At 47.7% G+C, this 21,083-nt stretch overlaps 10 protein-coding genes across 10 annotated transcripts; 6 read left to right on the top strand and 4 right to left on the bottom strand.

Moving 5' to 3' along the window:
* Positions 1-34: 34 nt before the first annotated feature.
* On the bottom strand, positions 35-1,103 carry N7455_008362 (ATP-dependent Clp protease proteolytic subunit; the record flags this gene model as incomplete). Its single annotated transcript, XM_040958945.2, has 5 exons — positions 35-484; positions 541-682; positions 742-767; positions 851-869; positions 936-1,103. The coding sequence occupies 5 exons, from the start codon at positions 1,101-1,103 to the stop codon at positions 63-65; spliced, it is 777 nt and encodes a 258-aa protein (XP_040810571.2). The 3' UTR covers positions 35-62.
* A 404-nt stretch (positions 1,104-1,507) lies between these two features.
* N7455_008361 (uncharacterized protein) lies at positions 1,508-2,746 on the top strand (the record flags this gene model as incomplete). The annotated part of the gene is made up of 1 exon (XM_040958961.2): positions 1,508-2,746. One exon carries the CDS (start codon positions 1,508-1,510, stop codon positions 2,744-2,746), a length of 1,239 nt encoding a protein of 412 aa, XP_040810524.2.
* Positions 2,747-4,015: 1,269 nt separating this feature from the next.
* Positions 4,016-4,198, bottom strand: N7455_008360 (uncharacterized protein; the record flags this gene model as incomplete). The annotated part of the gene is made up of 1 exon (XM_065605859.1): positions 4,016-4,198. One exon carries the CDS (start codon positions 4,196-4,198, stop codon positions 4,016-4,018), a length of 183 nt encoding a protein of 60 aa, XP_065460808.1.
* An 882-nt stretch (positions 4,199-5,080) lies between these two features.
* Positions 5,081-5,710, top strand: N7455_008359 (uncharacterized protein; the record flags this gene model as incomplete). Its single annotated transcript, XM_065605858.1, has 2 exons — positions 5,081-5,104; positions 5,252-5,710. The coding sequence occupies 2 exons, from the start codon at positions 5,081-5,083 to the stop codon at positions 5,708-5,710; spliced, it is 483 nt and encodes a 160-aa protein (XP_065460807.1).
* Positions 5,711-8,073: 2,363 nt separating this feature from the next.
* N7455_008358 (uncharacterized protein) lies at positions 8,074-9,113 on the top strand (the record flags this gene model as incomplete). The annotated part of the gene is made up of 2 exons (XM_040958994.2): positions 8,074-8,188; positions 8,251-9,113. The coding sequence occupies 2 exons, from the start codon at positions 8,074-8,076 to the stop codon at positions 9,111-9,113; spliced, it is 978 nt and encodes a 325-aa protein (XP_040810534.2).
* A 113-nt stretch (positions 9,114-9,226) lies between these two features.
* Positions 9,227-10,569, bottom strand: N7455_008357 (NADP-dependent oxidoreductase; the record flags this gene model as incomplete). The annotated part of the gene is made up of 5 exons (XM_040959037.2): positions 10,324-10,569; positions 10,161-10,276; positions 9,937-10,107; positions 9,752-9,883; positions 9,227-9,702 (listed from the first exon to the last, which is right to left on the bottom strand). Exons 1-5 carry the CDS (start codon positions 10,497-10,499, stop codon positions 9,227-9,229), a joined length of 1,071 nt encoding a protein of 356 aa, XP_040810581.2. The 5' UTR covers positions 10,500-10,569.
* Positions 10,570-14,040: 3,471 nt separating this feature from the next.
* On the top strand, positions 14,041-15,861 carry N7455_008356 (LysM peptidoglycan-binding domain-containing protein). The gene is made up of 3 exons (XM_040959049.2): positions 14,041-14,162; positions 14,264-14,436; positions 14,500-15,861. Exons 1-3 carry the CDS (start codon positions 14,145-14,147, stop codon positions 15,587-15,589), a joined length of 1,281 nt encoding a protein of 426 aa, XP_040810523.2. The 5' UTR covers positions 14,041-14,144; the 3' UTR covers positions 15,590-15,861.
* A 427-nt stretch (positions 15,862-16,288) lies between these two features.
* Positions 16,289-16,654, top strand: N7455_008355 (uncharacterized protein; the record flags this gene model as incomplete). Its single annotated transcript, XM_065605857.1, has 2 exons — positions 16,289-16,301; positions 16,332-16,654. 2 exons carry the CDS (start codon positions 16,289-16,291, stop codon positions 16,652-16,654), a joined length of 336 nt encoding a protein of 111 aa, XP_065460806.1.
* Positions 16,655-17,011: 357 nt separating this feature from the next.
* N7455_008354 (Amino acid/polyamine transporter I) lies at positions 17,012-18,880 on the bottom strand (the record flags this gene model as incomplete). Its single annotated transcript, XM_040958970.2, has 6 exons — positions 17,012-17,473; positions 17,544-17,881; positions 17,938-18,312; positions 18,361-18,557; positions 18,615-18,685; positions 18,740-18,880. The coding sequence occupies 6 exons, from the start codon at positions 18,878-18,880 to the stop codon at positions 17,012-17,014; spliced, it is 1,584 nt and encodes a 527-aa protein (XP_040810579.2).
* Positions 18,881-19,310: 430 nt separating this feature from the next.
* On the top strand, positions 19,311-20,655 carry N7455_008353 (uncharacterized protein; the record flags this gene model as incomplete). Its single annotated transcript, XM_040958952.2, has 4 exons — positions 19,311-19,529; positions 19,578-19,682; positions 19,740-20,107; positions 20,160-20,655. 4 exons carry the CDS (start codon positions 19,311-19,313, stop codon positions 20,653-20,655), a joined length of 1,188 nt encoding a protein of 395 aa, XP_040810538.2.
* Positions 20,656-21,083: the final 428 nt, after the last annotated feature.

Below are 21,083 nucleotides of genomic sequence, written 5' to 3'. Positions count from 1 at the left end.
CTAAACAGGGTGACACCGAAACCCCTTGTATATACCAAAGCACCATAGAGACATTATGCAATTTATGCAGTAGGGGGCTTAGACTCCTCCCCAGAACCCTCCTTCCCCTGGACTCTACGGTCCAGAATCTCATCAATAACACCCAACTCGAGCGCCTCATTGGCACCCATAAAGTAATCGCGCTCCATAAGCTTCTCAATCTCATCAAGGGACAATTGCTTCTTGCCAGTAAGATGGCGTTGGTAGATCTCATTGAGCTGAGTGCGCACACGAAGGATCTCCTTCGCATGGATAGCGATGTCGGACGCCTGTCCGAAGTAGCCGCCAGAGGGCTGGTGCACCATGATCGAGGAGTGCGGGAGACAGTAGCGCTTGCCTGCTTCGCCGCCGGCGAGAAGGAGGGAACCCATTGAGGCGGCTTGGCCAACGCAGATTGTGCTCACGGGAGAGGCGATATATGTCATTGTATCGTAGATCGCAAGGCCTATGGAATTGTTAATCAGTATAGGTCGGTGATAGCCATTGGGGTAGGTCGCGTACCGGCTGTTACTGAGCCTCCGGGGGAGTTGATGTAAAGGTGAATTGGTTTGGTGGGGTTATCAGCTTCGAGGAAGAGGAGTTGTGCGACTATCGATGCGGAGAGGGTGTCGTCGACTTCGCCGTTGAGGCAGATGATGCGTTCCTGCAGGCTGGGTTAGTATGGGTAGGTTGCGGGGGGAGTGTCCTCCTGTATCTAGTTACCTTCATTAATCGAGAAAAGATATCATCTGCAGTGCGCCATGTAGGTTAGTAGGTTGATCACGTTTTGGGTCATGCAAGCTCCGTTGACGAATGCAATTGCGCAACATACAAGTGTGCCAGCCGCCTCCCTATTCAATGTTATCAGTATGTGCGCATTGAGTACTTTCTGTGCCCATATAGGGTATCAAACATACCACTGTCTCTGTCACGAATGGCGTCGGTGTCCAACTCCGCGGGGGCTGCGCAAGCGACGGTCCTTGGTTCGAGAAGCATCGTGCGAATACGGCGGCGGGCCGGGCGATAGCAACGGGGGAATTTGGGATAGACCGCCCTATCTGGCGTACGGAAGCTCTTGAAAGCATCTTCAAAAATATGCAAAAGCGATCTGGTTGTATGAAGTTGGAAATACAGAGTCGGAATCGGGAGACCCTAGACGGTGAATCGTCCGATGCGATAAGAGAGGCGCTAAGATAAGGAGCTAAGGTGAACCTTCACCCGGGCAGTGGCAGCAACAATGCCAGCTGGTCTAGTACTAACTTTCTCTGGAGAATAGGATTCTTCTCAAGAGAGTTTTTGATCTAGTATTCGAGAACCCCAATTAGGTCATCCCACCCCCTGTAACGCTATTCGGCAACCACTGCTCGGTCAACAACTTCTCCGCAAATAAGGGGCTCCGATTGGCTCCTGCAACAGCTCCGAGATCATCTTTTCCGCCCTGAACTGAACTTAACTCACCATCAACTCTATTCTCCCAATCATCCAAACAATGGAGTGTGTGGGCACGCGAATCCCGTACGCGAAATGGCGCCTGGGTGCGTTCCGACAACTGCTAGCAACGTCGCAGGCTCAGGCAGCTAGTCGGGGCATCTCGACCTCGCGACAAACCGACCAACTCAATGATATTACTTCGGAAACAAAGACAGACAATTCGAATCCGAAATCGATACCTCCTTCGCAGAGGCTTCCGCAGTCTCCTCTCCTCACACGTCCTCGCTCGGGGACTGAGAAGAATCGCAAGAGACGCCCCACGACACAAGAGGAAGCTGACCTGCTCAAGAACCCATGGGCCCTGATGCTGGCTTCCCCAGCGCGTATGTGCTCTGTAACTGGTGCACGACTTCCATCTGCCCTGATGGGGACTTGGGGGCTTGTTAGACAACCAAATTCAGACAACCTTCATATGATGCCTGTGGGTCTGCTGCAGGACTCGCTGCAAAGCAATAAGACCAAGAAGCTCAGTTCATCACCAGAGCCAACCATCCCAGGTCAACAAGAAAGCCCAGAAATTGAGAAACAAGGCCAGGAAGAGGATGTATCACCAATCCCAACATCTCTAGACAAGCAGACTGGACGCCAGCTTGTGCTTCGCATTGCTGAGATTCTTCCACTCATTCAATCTATTTCAGCACCGCTCTCTAAAAAGGGCGGGAAAAGACCACCGATTATGCGCCTGTTGCCATTCCGATGGAAGCACCCCCAGGGCCCTGTGACGGCCCATGAAGAGAAAAGAATCGTCTGGTCGAAGGATACGCCGGAATTTATGTTGCGGAGTATGAGGGATGTCGTCGTTAAGAATCTAGGTGCAGTCCTCGAGAAATACAAGCGCGTCGGTACCTCCAATGGAGTCTGGAGGGCTCTGGATCTGCCCGAGTACTCGGATGCTGCGCTGAAAGAAGCCCTGGGAAGCCTGGAGCGATTTGATCGTATGGAATGTGGCGGAGTCCTGCTTCTTGGCCCAAAGAATTCTGCGGCTGCCGGTCATACGTCTCAGTCGAGTGGCTCTTTGGACTCGGTGGCTCTCACGCAAACCGGCTCGAAGGTTCCTGTGTTTGATCTGTCAGTGCTTTTTTCTGAGTCTGATATCAACAAACTCCGTGAATCCCACGGTCAGTTCCAGCACACTGCACTGTTCTTCAGACCAGAGGATCAGATCGGTATTGATGCGATGATATCCCTCTGGAAAATCAAACGCCTCCTTGAGGGTGTTGATCCAACAGAGAAATGAAGCCGCTTTATAATCAAATAATAAAGTGATTCACTCACTCATACATTGATGCTCGTGTTGTGAGAATTATACCGATCTGTCAGGCCACAGTTATGCATATAGGGATTATGTTGAAACGGAACTCAATCGATGGGACTCAGAGTCACATGCATTGCATTACCTTGAGCAAGACCATACCGAGATGAAAAGTCAATGAAAAGTGCTGCATGACAATTACGCCAGGGGCAGCTATATTACAATGAGAAGAGCCCTGTGACGGTGAGGACTGCGCCGATGAGCGCACTTGATATGAACTAGTGTTTACAGCCCACTTAGACTTTTCTTATTGGATTAGTTGCCAATAATCATATGTCGCATGGTATCTGTATCTGAAGGTTGCACTGATATCCCTTCCACTCCTGCGGAGTCAATGTTTGCTTTTGCCTGCGTTTCTGCCTTGCAGATCAGGTCTTCATTTCAGCCCAGCGCATATAGATAGAGCCATTCTCATCAGCTTCTTACAAATTCCACTGGCCTACCTCCACCCTCTGTTCATTATAATCAAATACCTATATTTCTATATATTTCTATATAGTATTGAGGTAGCCTCTCGGGGCTTGCTAGCATCCTCAGAGTTTGAACATGTATAATCGTTGTCTCCCTCCAGGGCTGCGACAAGGGCCTTGAACTTTGTCATGGCGTAAGAACCATGCAGTCACCTACACGCCGAAAAAGAACAACACCATGGTTTGACTTTCGGCTCTCACCCATCATTCCTTGCATATCAGTCAGAAACCTCCCGCTGAGCCTATAGCAAAAGCACCCCAGACATACTCGAATTCTCATACTCATGACTCCAGGGATATTATAGCGGTCAAACCTGAACCGTTCAGGCCTCATATATCGCAATAAATGGTGGAACATCATATTATGGTATGCAGCCTTAATCGAATGGGAAAGTATTGTTACCATTCTGTTTACCATTTCTGGCATAGACGACAAGCACTAGGGGTAGGCCCCTTCCGTCATAAGTCATTCAAGGATACAGATTTGACGGCAGACTGAAGCGAAAGAGAACCAATGAGCTTCTTTCCATTGACTTTCTTTTACTTGATTTTCATTTGCTACAATGTTTTGTTCAAATTCAGGAATAAAATAGCTAATAGCTATGATAAGACGATTTTTCCCTCGTTCTCGTATCGTCATGACCTTATCATAGCATAAATTCGCTGTAAGTGAATCTTCGTTATAATTGTAAAGTCCTAGACTGACTTGTTCCTTTCAGTGTCATTAGAGGGAGGGAGTCGACTCATCGGCCGGAGTAATCTCAACGGCATTTTCAGCAGCCGGAGTAGTCTCGACGGCGTTCTCGCTAGGCACTGAGGTCTCAGAGTATTGGGCCAGCGGTGAAGATTTTGGTTTGAAATCGCGGGATCGTGGCTGGAGGACTTTATGCCTCTTCTTCAGAGCCATGAGCCGGCTCTGGGCATAGGAGACCGGTGCTGTCTTGGCGACAGGGATCTGGGACTATCCAATAGTATTCAGTATAGGTAAGAAACAGTATTCAGGACGATAAAATTACCAAGGCTGGAGAGACCTTTGGCTGCGTTGGGTCATCAAAATTCCGGAATGTACAATCTCTTAGCTTGTGGCCGATCTGACCACAGGCTGGGCACGGACGTCTGCCTGCCTATAGGTACACGCAGATAAAGTCAGTTGCCGGATTATAAATGAATAATGCCTGCGTATTAAAGTCTGTATGGCAGTTTCTCCCGATCTGGATGGGACACCTCGTGATGGTTGAGGTGGACCCATCCAGGATGTTGGGTAGAAAGCAGCAGCACAGCATAACGGATAGAATGAAAGAGCTTACCATGATAGTGGCTGTTGCTTCTATCTGGAGTGGATAGAGTGTTGAAGCTGATGGTATGGAGGAGAAAGATTGATCGAGGTGCCCTCTGATGAAAGGGGATGAGATCTTGAGGTGATTGTGGAAGAAGGAGAAGAAGACAAGAGTTTGAAAATATAATACCTAGTATTTTTCGATATATCTAGCTGCGAGTAAAGACATACAGATACTAATTCATGGCAAGCCAATGACAAAGTGAGCTAATGAGACCTCAGTTTCCATTCAACTTCGAATCGGATTTCATCGACCAATACGGGTCACTGATCTCCCATCAGATGCGAACGCTTATGACATTTGTTTAATCAAAGTGAAGATCTACCATATCAGTTGGGGCTTTCTTCTTTGTGCTGTGTATGGTTTCTAGTGGTTGGGATAAAAGGGAAAAAGACAACGTACAAGTCATAGATATAGAAGGTATCTGACTACAAATACAGATATAATTTCCAATGCTACGGCAAACCAACGCCAAAGTGAGCTGATAAACTCTCACCTTCCATTCAACTTTGAATGAAATTTCATTTGTCAATATCTTCTTGCTCGGGACCTTCACAGGAAAGGCTGCTTTACCTCCACTGAAAAGCTACTTCGATGCAGACACGTTTATCCGACGGCTACAGGATTACGGAATCCGTCTAGAACCGGCTGTCAATGATCGCGAATCGCCCTCTGAGAGCCCCTCCACACGAAACGAGCCACCACAGCAGAGCCCGTCGGTTACGTCGCTACCGGACACCCGTAAGCGTAAGCACGGCACTACGACAACCGACATTCGCCGTATATTCGGGTCGTTTAGCTCAGACCTCGTCGACGACTGCAATTACATCGACGCGATTGCAAACAAGCTCAGAGCGATCGGCGAAGTAGAGGCAGAGCTTGACACTCCCGAAGCAAAACGCATCTTACGAATGAATGAGGAGATCATCGACTATCACCAAGAATATGACGATATGATGGCCCAAATAACACAAAGCTTGAGCCAGAGGGAGGAATGGCAGAAATGCATCCTGGCGAGAGCGCTTGACACCACGCGGGAGATATACGGTGCACCAGAAACGAACACAGACAACCGCACCTAATTCCTCTAACGCCGCAACCTGCTGGCACTGTGCAGCCGCATTCTCCTCGCGGAACAAAATCCACAAGCACCTAAAGGAAGACACACACACAACCCAGCAAGCAGCATCGGACGCTGTCGTCGGTGAGGACAACAGTGTCTACAAACCCATCATTTAATCAGACCGCACACACTCCACCACACCAGGTCAAGCCTATAAGGCGTGGGGATATCTCTCCACGGTGGCCGGCATTGGCGCGCCAGACATGCGCCGTCGACTTCACATATGCACTTTTATTTGCTTTAATGCGTTTTCTTTTCAGTCTGACCACGTCAACGACTTCGTTTGGGGTCAGACGTGCGTCGTTGATTTCGCAAATATGTACTTACCGGTCAACCGAGGGCGGCGTGGTGGAACGAGCAATGGGATTGCGGAGTCCACATGTCGCAATGCACGGGGTACAAGCGGCACCGGTGGGCGATGCACAGGAGAGTCGCCAGATCGTGGGAAGGAGTCGTTGAAAAATGGCTGATCAACCACATTTAACTCGAGCTACTCAGACTTTATTAGTAACTGTACTCTGAAGTCTCGTTGGTATAAACATAGATAGGGGCTTTTATCTTACCTGGAAGGTCATAATCCCGCCTCTGAGACTAAGGAAGGTAGGGAATGGGCATTCCACCTTTATGTGACCAGATTTCGCAATGTGTACACGCCTTCTAGATATATGCACATGTGATATTAGTCGGTGGTCAAATATCGAAGAATATTGTAAAATGGTATAGCATTATGCATGCCAGAACAGATGTTACGCACTGTCAATGTACAAACTTACATTTGCAGTATCGCTCTCACTAGCGCCATCTCGGTGGTGCTGATAACCCCCGTTGCTAGAAGGAATTGGGAGTGTCGTGATGAATGGTTGATATTGAAATGGTTGACGATTAGTATTTGAGAGAGGGAAGGAAGGAAGGGAAGAAAGGGAAGAGAGAGGAGCAAAATATCAGTCATTGGTGACTTACCAAAGGCAGATGGATCTGAGCCTCAAGGACGTTAAGTCAAAAGGAAAGTCTAAAGACAGGCATCCGAGCCTCAAGCTGTCTAGGATCCTGTTTTCGAGGGCTACTTAGATAGTATCCTTTCAGAACCACCGCATGTCACTTTCCATTCAGATCTGAATCAAATCTCATTTTCCCATAGGGTCCCTATGTGTCTAGATGGTTGTGCGTGGTGGGATAAGCAATGGGAGTGAGGAGTCCGAAACCGAAAGCTCCCGCCCTACCAAAGACGAATGTGACACGCTACGCGAAGCACACCGATGCAGTTTTCGTACGGTTTATGATTCGCCTCATCGTATCCGGGGATGTCGTCTTTCTTAAAAAAGGTGCGAGGAACGACGTGTGTGGGGGCGAGCAAAATATCAAGCGTAAGTGACTTGTTAAAGACAGATAGACATCTGAGCCTCAAGGTACATTGGGTTCAATTTTCGGATGCCATTTACATCCTACTCAGATTGTACTAACTTCATCTAATCTACTTCTTTTGCGTTGCTCAAGACAGAGTCTTAGCTTCTGCATCAGTTCCTATTTCTTTCATTGAGCACCTCGCTACCATCACCCTCTTCGTCGAGCTTTCACTCACCACCGACCACTGATCATCCATAACAAGTCACATCCACCCCTCGTACATACCTGTCAAGAGATTCTTACCACACTTCACAACAACTCTCACGCCTTTCTCAAGGCCTCCGGATCACCACCTATCCATGGATAGCCACGCTTCTAGGTGCCAAGTAAAAGCCCCCCAGCGCGCTTTGCGACCACGACGATCCCAATACCCCTCAATATCCCACCCTCTCGCATTAAACCCTACAAGTATTGATACCATTTCATCGCCGCCATTCAGGACTTCGCCATTGCCTGGTTATTCAAACGCCAAACTTGCTATAAAGGCGCGAGGTATTGGCGTGAAGTCCGTGGGAGTGATCGCATGTCTGGCTTTTACTTCAGTTTCAAACCAGAAAGGCACGTGGTACAAGTACTCTCAAGTCTATACCTTTCTTTGTCTCCCCAGGGTCTATAAGTTGATCGTTGCCTACCCATATTTGTGCTGTCACAGTATACTGACATGCGGCTATGTCATAATTTGTCTAATCCCAAGACACTTCGTCAGCCCTGTAAGGCTCTTCAAGTGGCTTCATTGAATGTAGTTCACGTGGGATATGTACCTCTAATAATGATAACCCTCAGAGGCCTTGGAACTTTTAGTTTATCTCGGGGAGATACATTTACCCCGGTACATATATCAAGTCTGCTAGCATCGGCGATTAAGCAATTCAGCATCGAACACAACCTAAACCCCAATATTTCCTACCTTTCACCAAAATGTCTGGATGGGTTATAGCTGCTATGGACGCACTCAACTACGCGGGTGCAGTAAGCTTCACACCCGAAAATGATATTCCAGATCTGGCCGGGAAGGTCATCTTGGTCACGGGCGGTAGGTTAAACCGTATATCAATGGGGCATTAATACCACATCTAACGCTATGCACCTCCACAGGAAATGCAGGTTTGGGCAAAGAAACAGTCCTCCAGCTGGCCAGGCACAATCCGAAGAAGATCTTTCTCGGTGCGCGTTCAGAAGCAAAGGCAGAGGAAGCCATCAAGTCGGTAAAATCATCCGTTCCAAACGATGTCGAAATTAGCTGGATACCGTTGGACTTGATGTCAGGTAAATCGATCAAGAACGCAGCGGAGCAAGTGAACGCCCAGTCGTCCCGTCTCGATGTCCTAATCCTCAACGCTGGTGTGATGGCTCTACCGCCTGGCGAGACCGAAATGAGCCATGAGATTCAACTCGGCACAAATCACACCGGACACTTCTATCTCACCAAACTGCTGCTTCCAACACTGCTCAAGACGGCTGAAGAACCCGGCTCGGATGTCCGCGTCGTATCGCTCGCTTCCGTGGGACATAATTTCGCGCCGGCATTCGAGAAAATCGTGGATCAAGAGAAGCTCAAAAAGGTCAGCACAATTGCTCGGTATGGAGCCTCGAAGGCTGCAAATATTCTCTTTGCCGCGGTCTTTGCCGCGGAACTGAGCAGGCGTTACCAGTCAATAACGTCGGTGGCGGTCCATCCAGGTATCATCGTAACGAAGCTGTATGACGCTTTGAATTCGCATTCTATAGTTCTTGCTTTGGGCTCTAAGTTTTTGCGTTTCTCTGGCTCGACAGTGTACCAGGGCGCGTGTAACTCACTGTGGGCGGCTGTTGGTGCAAAAAAGGAGGAGCTCACCAATGGAGGATATTATGTGCCTGTTGGAATTTTGAAACGTCGAAATAAATGGGCGTGCAATGAGGATATGGGGAAGCGCCTTTGGGAGTGGACTGAGTTGGAGCTTACCAAGGCCAATCTCTGATAAGATTCGTGTATTTACCTCTTCAGGGCTTCCTACATAAGCTAGTGCATGATTTCCGCCCAGATTTCCAGTTGATAATACTGTCGAATTATTCTTATCGCGTTAAAAAAAACCTATGAACTAGCAACCTTGACAACCACCTTCCCGAGACCTCCCTTCCCACTATAAACAATTTGGCATGCTGATCGCACTGCTTCAATATCAGAAAGCTCAACAGTGTTTCCCACCACCGTTCTCAACCTGTGTTCCTCAACATGGTTTCTCAACTCGTCCAGATCTTGACCAGTCGATTCCAGGAACATATATGAATACTCAACACCATACCGCCATGCCCTCAGTTTACGGACACAATCGAAAGTATTAAGTGCCATTCGTAAAGCAATGGGGATGTTCTGCTTATTGGGCAGATCGTTCATTGAAGATTCCTGGAGCTGGTTTCCCGATGGCATGGTCGCAACCGACACGATACGTCCAGATTTTGGTTTCATTAGGCAGAGATACTCCATAGCAGAACCAACTGTGTCGAAGAGGAAATCCACGGAGCCAGACTTGATGACCTCTCTAGGGTCGGATTTCGTGTAGTCAATTACTGTAAGTGTGTAAGTAAAAGTTTACCCAAGCGGATTTTGAGTTCTTACTCTCATCGACCGTTCCTTCACCTAGGAGCTCCTTGACCTTCTCCACCTTTGAGGTCGAGACTGTGGTGATGACCTTGCCTGCATGGAAGACATTCTTTGCCAATTGGCATGCAAATAGACCTGTTCCACTCACTTTAATCATGTTAGACTCATACACAACAGTTTGGAGGACAAAAACAACATACAGCCAGCGGGCACAAAGACAGTCTTTCCAGCCAGATCTCCTTTGTACTTTCTGAGTGCTTGAAGTGCAGTCATTGCTGCCAGAGGTATCGAAGCTGCATCCTCAAATGACAATGACGGCGGCTTCAGGGCGATGTATTTCTCTGCACATCTGACAAATTCACTGCAAGATCCTAGTGATCCAATATTCAGTGGGGTCCTATCTAACCACCGGGGCTGCACGTACCTCGAGAAATCTCCGGTAGTCTCGTATAGACTTCATCTCCGACTTGGAACCGCGTCACATCCAATCCAGCCTCTGTGACTATACCGGCACAGTCATAGCCGATTCTATATGGAAAGCTATTGATGTCAGGTACGATTTTCGCAATTTATATGGAATCACATACGAGTCTTTCACCGCCAACTTCAGCATCCCATCAGCTTTCTTCACGTCGATTGGGTTGATGCTCGCCGCATGAACCTTAATGATCACATCTTTTGGATCACTGAGCTCCGGCTTGGTCAACTCAGTGACCTGGTAGCCCGATGGCTTCGAGTACGATGGAATGTTCAAGGACAACATCTCCAGTTGAAATTTTCAGCGAAATATGAAAATGCTAAAGTGAGGGTCGCGACCACACTATATAAATCGGCTGAACGTTGAAGTGAAATAAGGCCCGGATGCCGGATCCGTCCATAGTTCATCTCTGGACCCACAGCAACGGGTCAACTATCTATCCGGTGCCATGCCAGGTGTTGAGATTATTCAACACGCCACGGGTCTCGATCAATTCTCTTACGATGACAAGTCGCAGAGATTTAATCAATACAGAATCTTCGAGATATTCTTACTCAAAATCAATGGTATTGCGGGAAGAAGTTTTAGACACTTTTTGTTCACGTACTTAATGCCAAGAGCCCCACAGACAACGGCGACAATACTCTACGCAATATATATCGCGATACAAAACTTGCAATCAATGGCCTAGAGGCAGTAGAAGAAGCATATTAACAATCAAAGCATATATATCTAAGCTTTTGAACGACTGCGAGTTTGCATGCCGGCGAACCTTCCAAGGTAGGAAGTACGCAGGTCCACAGGTGGATACGTCACTGAGCCTCGGTTCCTTATTTTGCTACTCCATACATATCCATGGATATCATCTACTCACTCAACACAAAATGCACCACATTTCAACTCAAGCTATACAATAGGTGTCATACGACTTGGGAGGCCATTGTGCGAAACTGACTTTCATATTAACTAGACATTCCATATATGTTGCAGGTATTTATATTGTAAATCCTGACGCTGAACTATATATATAACTAGCGCACGCTACAGAGCAGACCTGGGTCTCATGTACGATGCTGATAAAAGCCATTTATATCAGCATGGAGTGTAAGCTTTTCGAGTACGAGCCTTGCGCAACCCAAGGTAGATGGCTATAAGCGAAAACGACTCAGCCTGGTAATGACGATTCATTGATCGGTCCCTGTGCTAAGAGGATTTTGAACTCTACATATGTACTCTGTACTCCCTGAGGAGCACAGACATTGTCCGTATGATGTCAGGCTTCTCCCTATATTGTACGTTGTACATCATCGATAGGGGAAAGGGGCTGGGATTCTCAGGGGCTGGGTTAGATGAGGCTGTTTGGGCTGATCATTTAATTGAAAAGATGGCTGTAAAGTCTAGTCAATGTTGCAGGTGACGATCATGGATCTTCACGGGGGACTACGAAGTACAAGACGCCCTTGAAATAAGTATCCGCTGGTATATTGATTTCGGCTGCGCGTACGGAGTAGTATAGATGGGATTTGCGGACCTAATTGTCTCTGGTAAAATTATTATTGATATTCTGCATATCAAAGGATGGTTCACCTTAATCATCTTGGAGTAATTCGAGGTCTCGAGGCAAGGTTGTTTCACCCATACTAGAGACACCAAGGTCAGACTTCAAGCAAAATAGAATGTGCCAGAATCCTTCATGAAAAGGCTAAATATATGATGCATATATATAGCACCCCGTGCTCCCTATACAATGATTTACCCACTATTAGTGTCAAATGCCTACGCCGTGCTCCAGTCTTGCTCAGCCTCGGTCTCAGCCACTGTCTTGGATTGAAGCCACTACGTACTTCGATTAATTTTTGAAATAATATTAGCAGAACAATTTTGAAAACACAATTTCGTGTAGAAAACAACAGTGGCAATTAGCTTCTTGTACAACGAGTGACCACGTGGACGGAGTAGTAATTGGGATCCAAACACTCCAATTACTGTCTAACAGCGTCGGATGCCAGCTGTATTCGCCATGTCTTGGCGTTTCTGGCTTCTACAATGGACTAAGCCAAGACGGAGCTGGCAGCACTCATTTCGGAGATCAGGTGGCCGTTTGTTCGTATATCTTAACCAAATATATACAATTTTGAATATAAATTGCTACGGAGTAATATCTGAATGAGTTCGAACATACAAATATTCAAGGTTTTCTTGTAGGTCATTGCAGGCTCTTTGAGGTTCGTACGATCAGCGACTGAAGGCATAAATTTGGACCCTTGATATGCTAGCAATCTCTAATATGAGGTGATTTTAAAAATGTCGATCGTAATTGCAATGCGAACGTGCTACAAAGCGGTCATAGATCATTGATGGCTGGCGGATAGGTGGGCGAAGCGGAGTAGGTCTTCAGTCGATCACTGTGCTTCCTGTGCATAAGACGTCGCATTGAATTGCATGGATTAGCCTCGGAAGTCCGAAGCCACATTTGCGATATTTGCGATGAAGGCCGGGCACTGGAGGCGGTCAATCCGACCGAAATCATTGATAGATCCATGATGACTCCGAAGAGTACAAAGTAAATGTACAACATAAACTCTCCCGAGGTCAAAGTGAAAGAGAACAAATGAATAACGGTGATCTTCTTTCACCTTCTATTGTGGGTTAGGCTAAGCGGAGAAGTACGCGTTAATGATTAAAAGAACTTTTGTTCTCCCGGTGAGCCTGTCCCGAAGTAGGTTGATCGTCCCTGCTGCACTATGGATAACACCATGACATCGTGTTCGTGTCTTGTAGTGTGACTTGTGCATTAATTAATAATTGCAGGGTTGGACGTGGTCATTGCAAGCGTAAAAAGGTGAAGCTAATGGGGCCGAAATGCTGTAGCCCGGGTAGAACTACAATGCATGATATAGTCCATGAGTGGTCTTAATAGGACTTTATGGTATCAATTAAGATCATCTACTTCGTATTCATCCCCGTAAGAAATGAACGAAAAAGATCAATTTGTCTTTGTTGAAGTGAGACCACAGTCCGCTTAGTCCAAGTTAGGCAGGCTGCCTGACAAAACAGGCAACAATCAGCCACCAGCGCCTCGCCGGTTATTCGAACATTTCGATGCAACCCAACACATATTACCATATATTACTTCCCCTCTTTGTTTGTCTTATTTTTTTTGGTGAGACAGAAAAGGTCCCACTTTCTTAGTTGCAAAGCAATTTATTTGTCTACTATTCGAGTTCAAGTCCGAATGTAATAAAGTGATAAAGTGCTGGATGCATGGATACCCGTCACATGCAACCCCTGGAAGCGTCCGTGGACACAGGTAAATGTGAATCATCCAGGTACCAGGGGAGAAATTCAGGAACACAACACACAACCAACCGGAACTCAAATGCTTTCTCCCTCTGATCAGCCACCCGAAGAGCCAGAAGAGGGGGCGAAAAGGACGAACTTCGCCATCGGAGTTCCACATGGATGATCCTAGCCTCCCCACACAGGGCCAATCATCAACCCACGAATGGGGTGATGAACGCCAATGAACGCCAGCATGAACTCGAAGGACCAACTAGCTTCGTTCACAGGGGCTTAATGCTATCTGAAACCGGCCAATCGCCCCTTAACCAAGCGGCTGGATCCCCTCTCGGGCAGTGTTTCAGCCCTTACAGGTACTATACCCTCCCGCGCAAGGCCCAAAGCCCGCTATTGGACCACTTTTACAGCCACCTCTGAACGTAATTCGATTCCGCTGCGGGCCTCGACTGATCACTTTACCAAACGAGAAAGGAAGGGCAAAGGGCGCACAGCTACTGGTGAGTACATATACTTTCGTTCCCCGTTTCTTCTTTTCTTTCTCTCGACCGTGCAAGCAGGGCTTCTTCCACAGTTCTATATCATTTCTTTGTCGCTTCAATTTCGTCGTATCCCCTCATTCCCTTTATCAAAATGTTCTTTCCTTCATTGGTATGTCTATATATACTTCGCATGAACCGGTGGTCGAGCGCGACATGGTCCACAGCTCCACTCCCAACCAACCATGCAAACATCGCTAATTTCGCACATAGATCCTGGCTGCTGGCAGTCTGTCTACTCTCATTCAAGCCATTCCTCATGGCGCGAAGTCCCACCACCACTCTTTGCACCGTCGCGCTGCTGCCACTTATGCTGTCATGGGTGGTAACGGTGATGCCTCCGACGGATGGCCTTCCATGAGCCAATGGTCGGAGTACGAGACTCTGTGAGTAGTAGATTAACCCGAAAAGAAAAGCAGAGCGCCGAGCTAACCGTTTTTTTTTTCTAGCTGGAGTCTCAACCAAATTCTGATTGCCGCATCATGCGACAACTCTGACGACGAAACAAGCGACATTAACACTAGCATCAAGTCGATCGCCAGCGAAACTGGCGTCGACGCTCGATTCATCCTTGCAATTATTATGCAAGAAAGCAAGGGCTGCGTTCGCGTTCAGTCCACCGACAACGGTGTTGTGAACACTGGTCTCATGCAGAGCCACGCTGGCGAGGGCTCCTGCAATAAGGACGGCAGCAAGACAACTCCCTGCCCCTCCTCCATGATCAAGCAAATGATCCAGGACGGCACCGCTGGAACCACCCAGGGCGACGGTCTCAAGCAGTGCTTTGAGGCCCAGAGCGGCGCCTCTGCGACCAAGTACTACAAGGCCGCCCGAACCTACAACTCTGGCTCTATCGACTCATCCGGCAACCTCGGCCAGGGCGGCGCAACCCACTGCTACGCCTCTGACATCGCCAACCGTGTCCGCGGCTGGGCCGGCGACGTGACCGAGTGTATCGAATCTACCATTGGAACCATTACTAGCGGCCTGGAGTCGGCCCTCACTGGTGACGATGACTCGAGCAGCTCCTCTTCCTCGACCGCTGCTGAGCAGCCCACCGAGACTGCCGAGCCTGCCGAGCCTGCCCAGACCTCTTCCTCGACCGCTGTTGAACAGCCCACTGAGACCGCTACGCCTATCCAAACAACCTCCGCCCCTGTCGAGGCCGCCCAACCAGCCGAGACGTCGTCCGCCGCATCCACCGAGACCACTCCCGTGGCACCTGCCCCTACCTGGACCCCCAGTGCGAACGTGCACTTGGCCGCGCAGACCACCGCTACCCCATCCTGGATAACTAGGTCCACACCAGCCGCGACAACTGCACCAGCAGCCCCCAACCCCTCATCCGGAACAGCCCCTCTCTACCCCCACGCCACCTCATCATGCCAGAAATACTACACCGTCACAAGCGGTGATTTCTGCGCCAAGTTGACCGAAACTGTCGGAATCTCTTTCTCCAATCTCCGCAGCTTGAACCCTGGCCTCGACGAGAACTGCTCGGATCTGTGGCTCGGATATCAGTACTGTATCAAGGCTTAAGTTCAAGCCTCTGATTGATCTACTTTTGGATCGATTTGTCTCCTTTCACTGATTCCCAAGATCTTTTGGATCTACTTTTACCCTTCTTTCCCTCCTTCAGGCGGTGCCTTCTTTGTATATAGCATGAGCTTGCTCTGCAAAAATTGGCTGTGGGTGATGCTGGCACCCGCCCATGGTCTTTTTACGATGAATGACACCAGCGAACATTTTTTTATGCTTTTGGACTTGACACCCTTCTTTGATCATCGTAAAGTATGTGTAGATATGTGACGTGCCATTTTGGCAGGCTTTATTCTCTTCCAGCAGAGTATATGAAAGCATGTTGGAAATTTGCAGTCCCTAGAAGTGGGAATGTCTGAGTAGATCTACCAATTGAGGTTTCCTAGCCTGTCGCTGGGGACTAGGCTCATTGTGAGTATGTACACTAGAGACAAAAGAGGACAAAGAGCAACCTTGCCTTTGACCATATGAAAAACATTGGGAAACCTGACAAAGCTATTGTTCAAATGCAATATCTCTATCAAAGGCCAGAACACAAAGAAATGTTCTAAAATCCATTATGACTGTCTCTGATCCTCCTATTTAAACCGGCCTGAACCCTGGGTACTTGCTCATAAATATCCATTCCATTCAGCAATTTAATCTATCATACAATTAACCCAACAGCAAAGCAAGCAAGTTCCTCACCAAACCCTCAAGATGATGCAACCAGGTATGTTCAGATATAAGTTTGGTGGTCCAGGTCTCCCCGAGTGGGAGGTGAGAGACTATGAGTGTGTTTATTTTGTGACAGTGCATTTCCACGAGAGATATAGATCATATCCCAGCGAGAAACTCATGCGAAGTATGATCCGTCGAATTAAAGATGGGGACGCCGAGGTCAGCCTTAAGCCTCTCCATCGCCTCACTCCGCGATGTATCTCAATGCCAGTCTATGGTCCCTATGATGCCCCAAGTGCCGTTATTCTTGCAACCGCTAGGGAGGTTGCAGAGAAGCAATTGAATGAAATCCACCAGGGATTTGTGGAGATTGATATGGATCTCGTTTTCGGCCGTGGACGTTAGAAATATCTGGCTTCGATTATTTTCGGGCTTGGTATTTTAGCTTGCAATCTATGAATAAAATCTTCAGCTATTCCAATCCAATGCTCTTCTGTCCCCGTAGTAGATATTTGATATGTTGTATACTTCTTCTCTGGCACTCGTATAAAATGTATCTATCTAGTAGAAAGCCAGTGATTGTCTGTTGTACCCTGGAGTGTAACATCCGACCAACTCAAAAAGCCAGCATCCTAGTCTAACTAACTGCTTAGTTGCAAACGCAAGATAGTATATTGATTGCCTCATCTGTAAGTTCTTGCCATAATAGTAGTGAGCCTGTTACCAGGTAGATTGTAGTGTTAATGAACAATGAAAAACAAATCATTTTAACTGAAATTCTCCTCCTTCCACCACCAGCCGAATAACCTCCTTATTCAATCCTTCCCAACGAGTCCGTCCCTTAATAAACCAATATACAAAAGCAAACGAAGTAGTGGCACCAAAAATCGGTGCGGCATAATTCATGTTCTCCCCAGTAACCGGCAACGCTGATGGGAATGCCAGCCACACTGTTACCCAGGCAGTATACACCAAAGCAAAGACATTAACCGGAAGTCCCCAGATACCCATATTCCAGTTTCCAAGAGGGGCCAAATGCTTCTGAAACCGGTTATGAACTATGCAACTAATAGCAATAAAATACGACACAAAGAGGCCAATCGAGCCGAGTGCGACAAACGCCCCAAAGGCTGCACCGTCAGCGATGTTCAAACACGCTAGAACCATGACAACTAGTACTGGGAGCCAAACAGCACGAATTGGCACGTTGTACTTCCGGTCGATCTGCCGTTCTTGTCAGCAATTATCCTCTGCGTTATCTTATATCTCACCGTCTGGTTTGAATGATACATACATAACTAAACCACCGGGGTAGGGCTCCGTCGCGAGCCCACGCCCACGTCAACCTTGAGACAGACGCGATGCTCGCCAGATTGACCGACAGCGAAATTACAAGTAACCCGCTCACCATCGCGGTGGCGGCTTTCACGGACCCAGTTGCTTGCCGGCAGATCTCGATTATCGGGAAGCTTGACTTCTGGGCTTCCTCCACCGAGCCCATTGTGAAAAGCATGCAGACGACCATTGCGTATGCCACTATACCGTTGGCGACGACGGTATAGAAGATAGACCTAGGAACGGCTTGTTTTGCCCGACGGACTTCTTCACTCATGTGGACTGCGCCGTCAAAGCCTCCTTAGCTTAGCTTGCTGTCTTTGCTTTTTTCAAGGTATGTAGTGAGCACGTACCGACAAACCCCCAGACAGGAGTGAGCAGACCTATATTCCATGCGGGGAATTCTGCCCAGCCCGAGGTGCTTTGCGTGTGTAGAAAGACAAACTCTGGTGTGTGACGAGGTGCTAGAGCTGTGAATACAACCAGAAACACAATCAGAAGGCAGATGTGCAGAATACCCGCCAGCATTTCAATCCACGGAATCAGCCAAAATGTATACATGTTCATCAATGCTTCGACAATAAGCATGCCGATAATGATGAGGGTTATGTGCCATTGTTTCGCCTCGTACTCTGGGTAGTTCACACTCGCTAGGCCCTGGATCATCGTGGCAGTGGTGTTGGCAACACCGGCGAGTGTGGAGATCCACGCAAACCAGGTCACCCAGCCTATATAATGTTAGTATTGAGCCAGGCAGTACTCGATAATTGACACACCCTGCATCCAAGTGATGAATTTTCTCTGGCTCGGCGGTGCCAGGTAATGTGTCCAGTGATATTGAGCCCCGGCGATTGGTTGCATCGATGCCATCTCGGCTAGCGAGGCAGATTGGGCCATTGCGCCGAATACTACGATTACTATGCCCCAAGCTAAGGCCTCAGGACCGCCATTTGAGAGTACCGTACTCAAATTCCTAAACAGTAGCTGTGTTATTAGTGCTGAATCGTAACAAGGGATAAGGCTCTCATACAAAGCCTGAGTTTCCCAGCTTGACAAGTAAGTAAGTGAGAAGAAGAATATCTGGGTGAAATTGAAAAGTCGCTGTATACTGTCTCAGTTGGGTACACTTTATTGACTCAACAAATTGTATCGTACCTTAGGTGAAGCCTGCTCCGTGGGTCCAGTCTTTTTAAGGGGGTGGTTATAGGCATTGGAGACATTTGCACCTTGGTCTAGTGCAGCCTTTCCAATGACTTTATTTTCCCTTTCCAAAGAGAGCATCTCCAGGCGCTCCATTTGTTCTCGGCAGTGCGAAAAAGACAGTTGATGACAGGAAACAGAACATTGGACAAGTCCCGAAGGAGGATCGGAGAAAGAAAAGGCAAAACTGACGTGGAAGCCATGAATCCAAAAACAAGGATTATGCAGAATCCTTGTATCACGGTAAATTGTCCTTGTCTTGCCTGGATGGGATCGGTGTATGCTGCAGAGCCAGTATCCGGCCTGCTTTGGAGGTGGGACCGAAAGATGCACGGTTGTGGAATGTGGAACTTGAGATAGACTGATCAGTCGCGAGACTGGAATGATCGTGCTCGTGTGCCTCTAGTGGTCTGAAAGATCCAATAAAGAACCCGATATGAGGGTACTCGGACAGTGGTTGGGTTCTGCATATATCATGTAAGGTCTCTTCTGCTAACCTTTGGCATAAACATGCTCCTGTTCAACTATGTCCAACGATAATCTTTCGACGGCCATGTCATCCAGCATAACGGTTCTCTTGCCGCCACTCTTACCTGTCACCAATAATGATCATAGTGCTTGGGTTATCACCGTCAGTACTATTCTACTTATTATCACTATTCTCGCGACAACAGTGACTTTGATATCTCGCATTCGCGTTTTGCGCAAAATTTCCTGGAGCGATTCAACTCTATTTCTCAGTTGTGTAAGTGCCTTTTCCTTTAATAATTGATGTTTCTAATCAATCTACTAGATCATATTTATTCCTCAGACTGTCTGTGTGAATGTAGCCAGCTCTCATGGTATTGGTAAGCACCGATATGCATTGAGCAATGCCTCATTTGAAAAATACAGCAAGGTAATAATGTCAAGCACCTTTTTCCAAGCCTAGAAGCTATATTCTAACATAATGAAGACACTCTTCGCTAGTCATCTTCTCGCCGTTCTCGTCTTAGGGTGTTCCAAGGCCGCCGTTGCACTTCTCGTCCTGTCCTTGCAACCATTTGAAAGAATAACGCTTGCATGCAAGGTTTTTTTGGGTTTGATCAGTACTTGGACCCTGGCTGCACTCATAGCACTCGGAAAACAGTGCGATGAACCACAGCCGTGGAACTCCAGCCCCGAGCGATGCGTTAATCAACAAGTTCTATATATCGCGTTGAGAAGCATGCACATGTTATTAGATGTGGTAATAATTGGACTGCCAGTTGCTCTACTACATCAAGTCCAGATAATACGGTGGAAACGCCACCAAATCTCTGCCCTGTTCGCGATGCGGATCCTGTGAGTAGTCGACCTCCCAACCTCGATACAATCTCCATCTAATCCCACGCAGCGTCCTAGCTCTCACCATTGCTGGCCTACGATCCCTCCAATCACTCTATAATTCCAAACCTCTAGATGAAACATGGAATGCCCTCATGCCAGTCATCTGGCTACAATTAATCCTCAGCTCCTCAATTCTCTGCACGTGCATCCCGACCCTCAAACGTGTCCTCGCCGAGCTCCAGACAGGCATGATGGCCGGTGTGGTTTCGGACTTTTTTGAGAATTCTGTCTCGGGTCACACCAACTCAGGAGATCGATCAGCGTCCAAATCCGATAATGCCGTTGGACAGAGATCAGGATCGGGTTCGGCGTCTCGCTCCCCAAGTCTAAGAGACTCACTAGATGTTGAGCGCGTCGACAGTCAAAAGAACCTGCGCGAAAATACCACCGTTCAAACGATCAACTATGAGGCCTTTTACGAAGGCCCTGGTTCTTCTAGGGCCTCATCTTCCCATAACCATGAGAGCGATGGTTTGAGCATATATTCACATCGTGGAACCTGAAGGGAGCTGGCGCTAAAAGGTTGGGAGTATTCATGAGAAAGTATACCTAATACTGGGTCTATCTAATTGTTTAGAGGTAGCGTGATTATATACCCAATTAGATTATCACTATCCACGCTACCCAGCTTGGGCGAATGGACAAGTATGTAACGGAGTGATATAGGAGAATTGGGAGGAATGTGGTGATGCTATGTCTACCTCTGTCTCCAGCAGTGTCTTGTTTAACTGGCATGTTTTGGGATTCTTTTATTTTAAAAGGCCTGTGGTGGCCTAATCGCGGTTCTCGGTTTTAGGCTGCCCTTAGATGGCGCAAATTTCAAATCTTTGTGATACCTTGGCAAAGTCCAGCACCTCGTTGACTTTGCTGGCCCGTGAACCATTGTCGGACTTGCCACCCCTGCCCTCCTTCACTCCTACCAAAGCCCAAA

This window comes from Penicillium solitum, assembly GCF_028829755.1.
Source record: "Penicillium solitum strain IBT 25940 chromosome Unknown utg000005l_segment0_segment0, whole genome shotgun sequence".
Lineage (NCBI taxonomy): Eukaryota > Fungi > Ascomycota > Eurotiomycetes > Eurotiales > Aspergillaceae > Penicillium > Penicillium solitum.
The sequence above is the reverse complement of the archived record's forward strand: the minus strand, read 5'-3'. Positions and strand labels throughout refer to the sequence as shown.

What these genes read in the sequence shown, in the direction of transcription:
- N7455_008356 (XM_040959049.2), top strand. An exon ending in TGGTCGGAGTACGAGACTCT is followed by an intron (nt 14,437 to 14,499) that starts GTGAGTAGTAGA and finishes TTTTTTTTCTAG; the next exon opens with CTGGAGTCTCAACCAAATTC.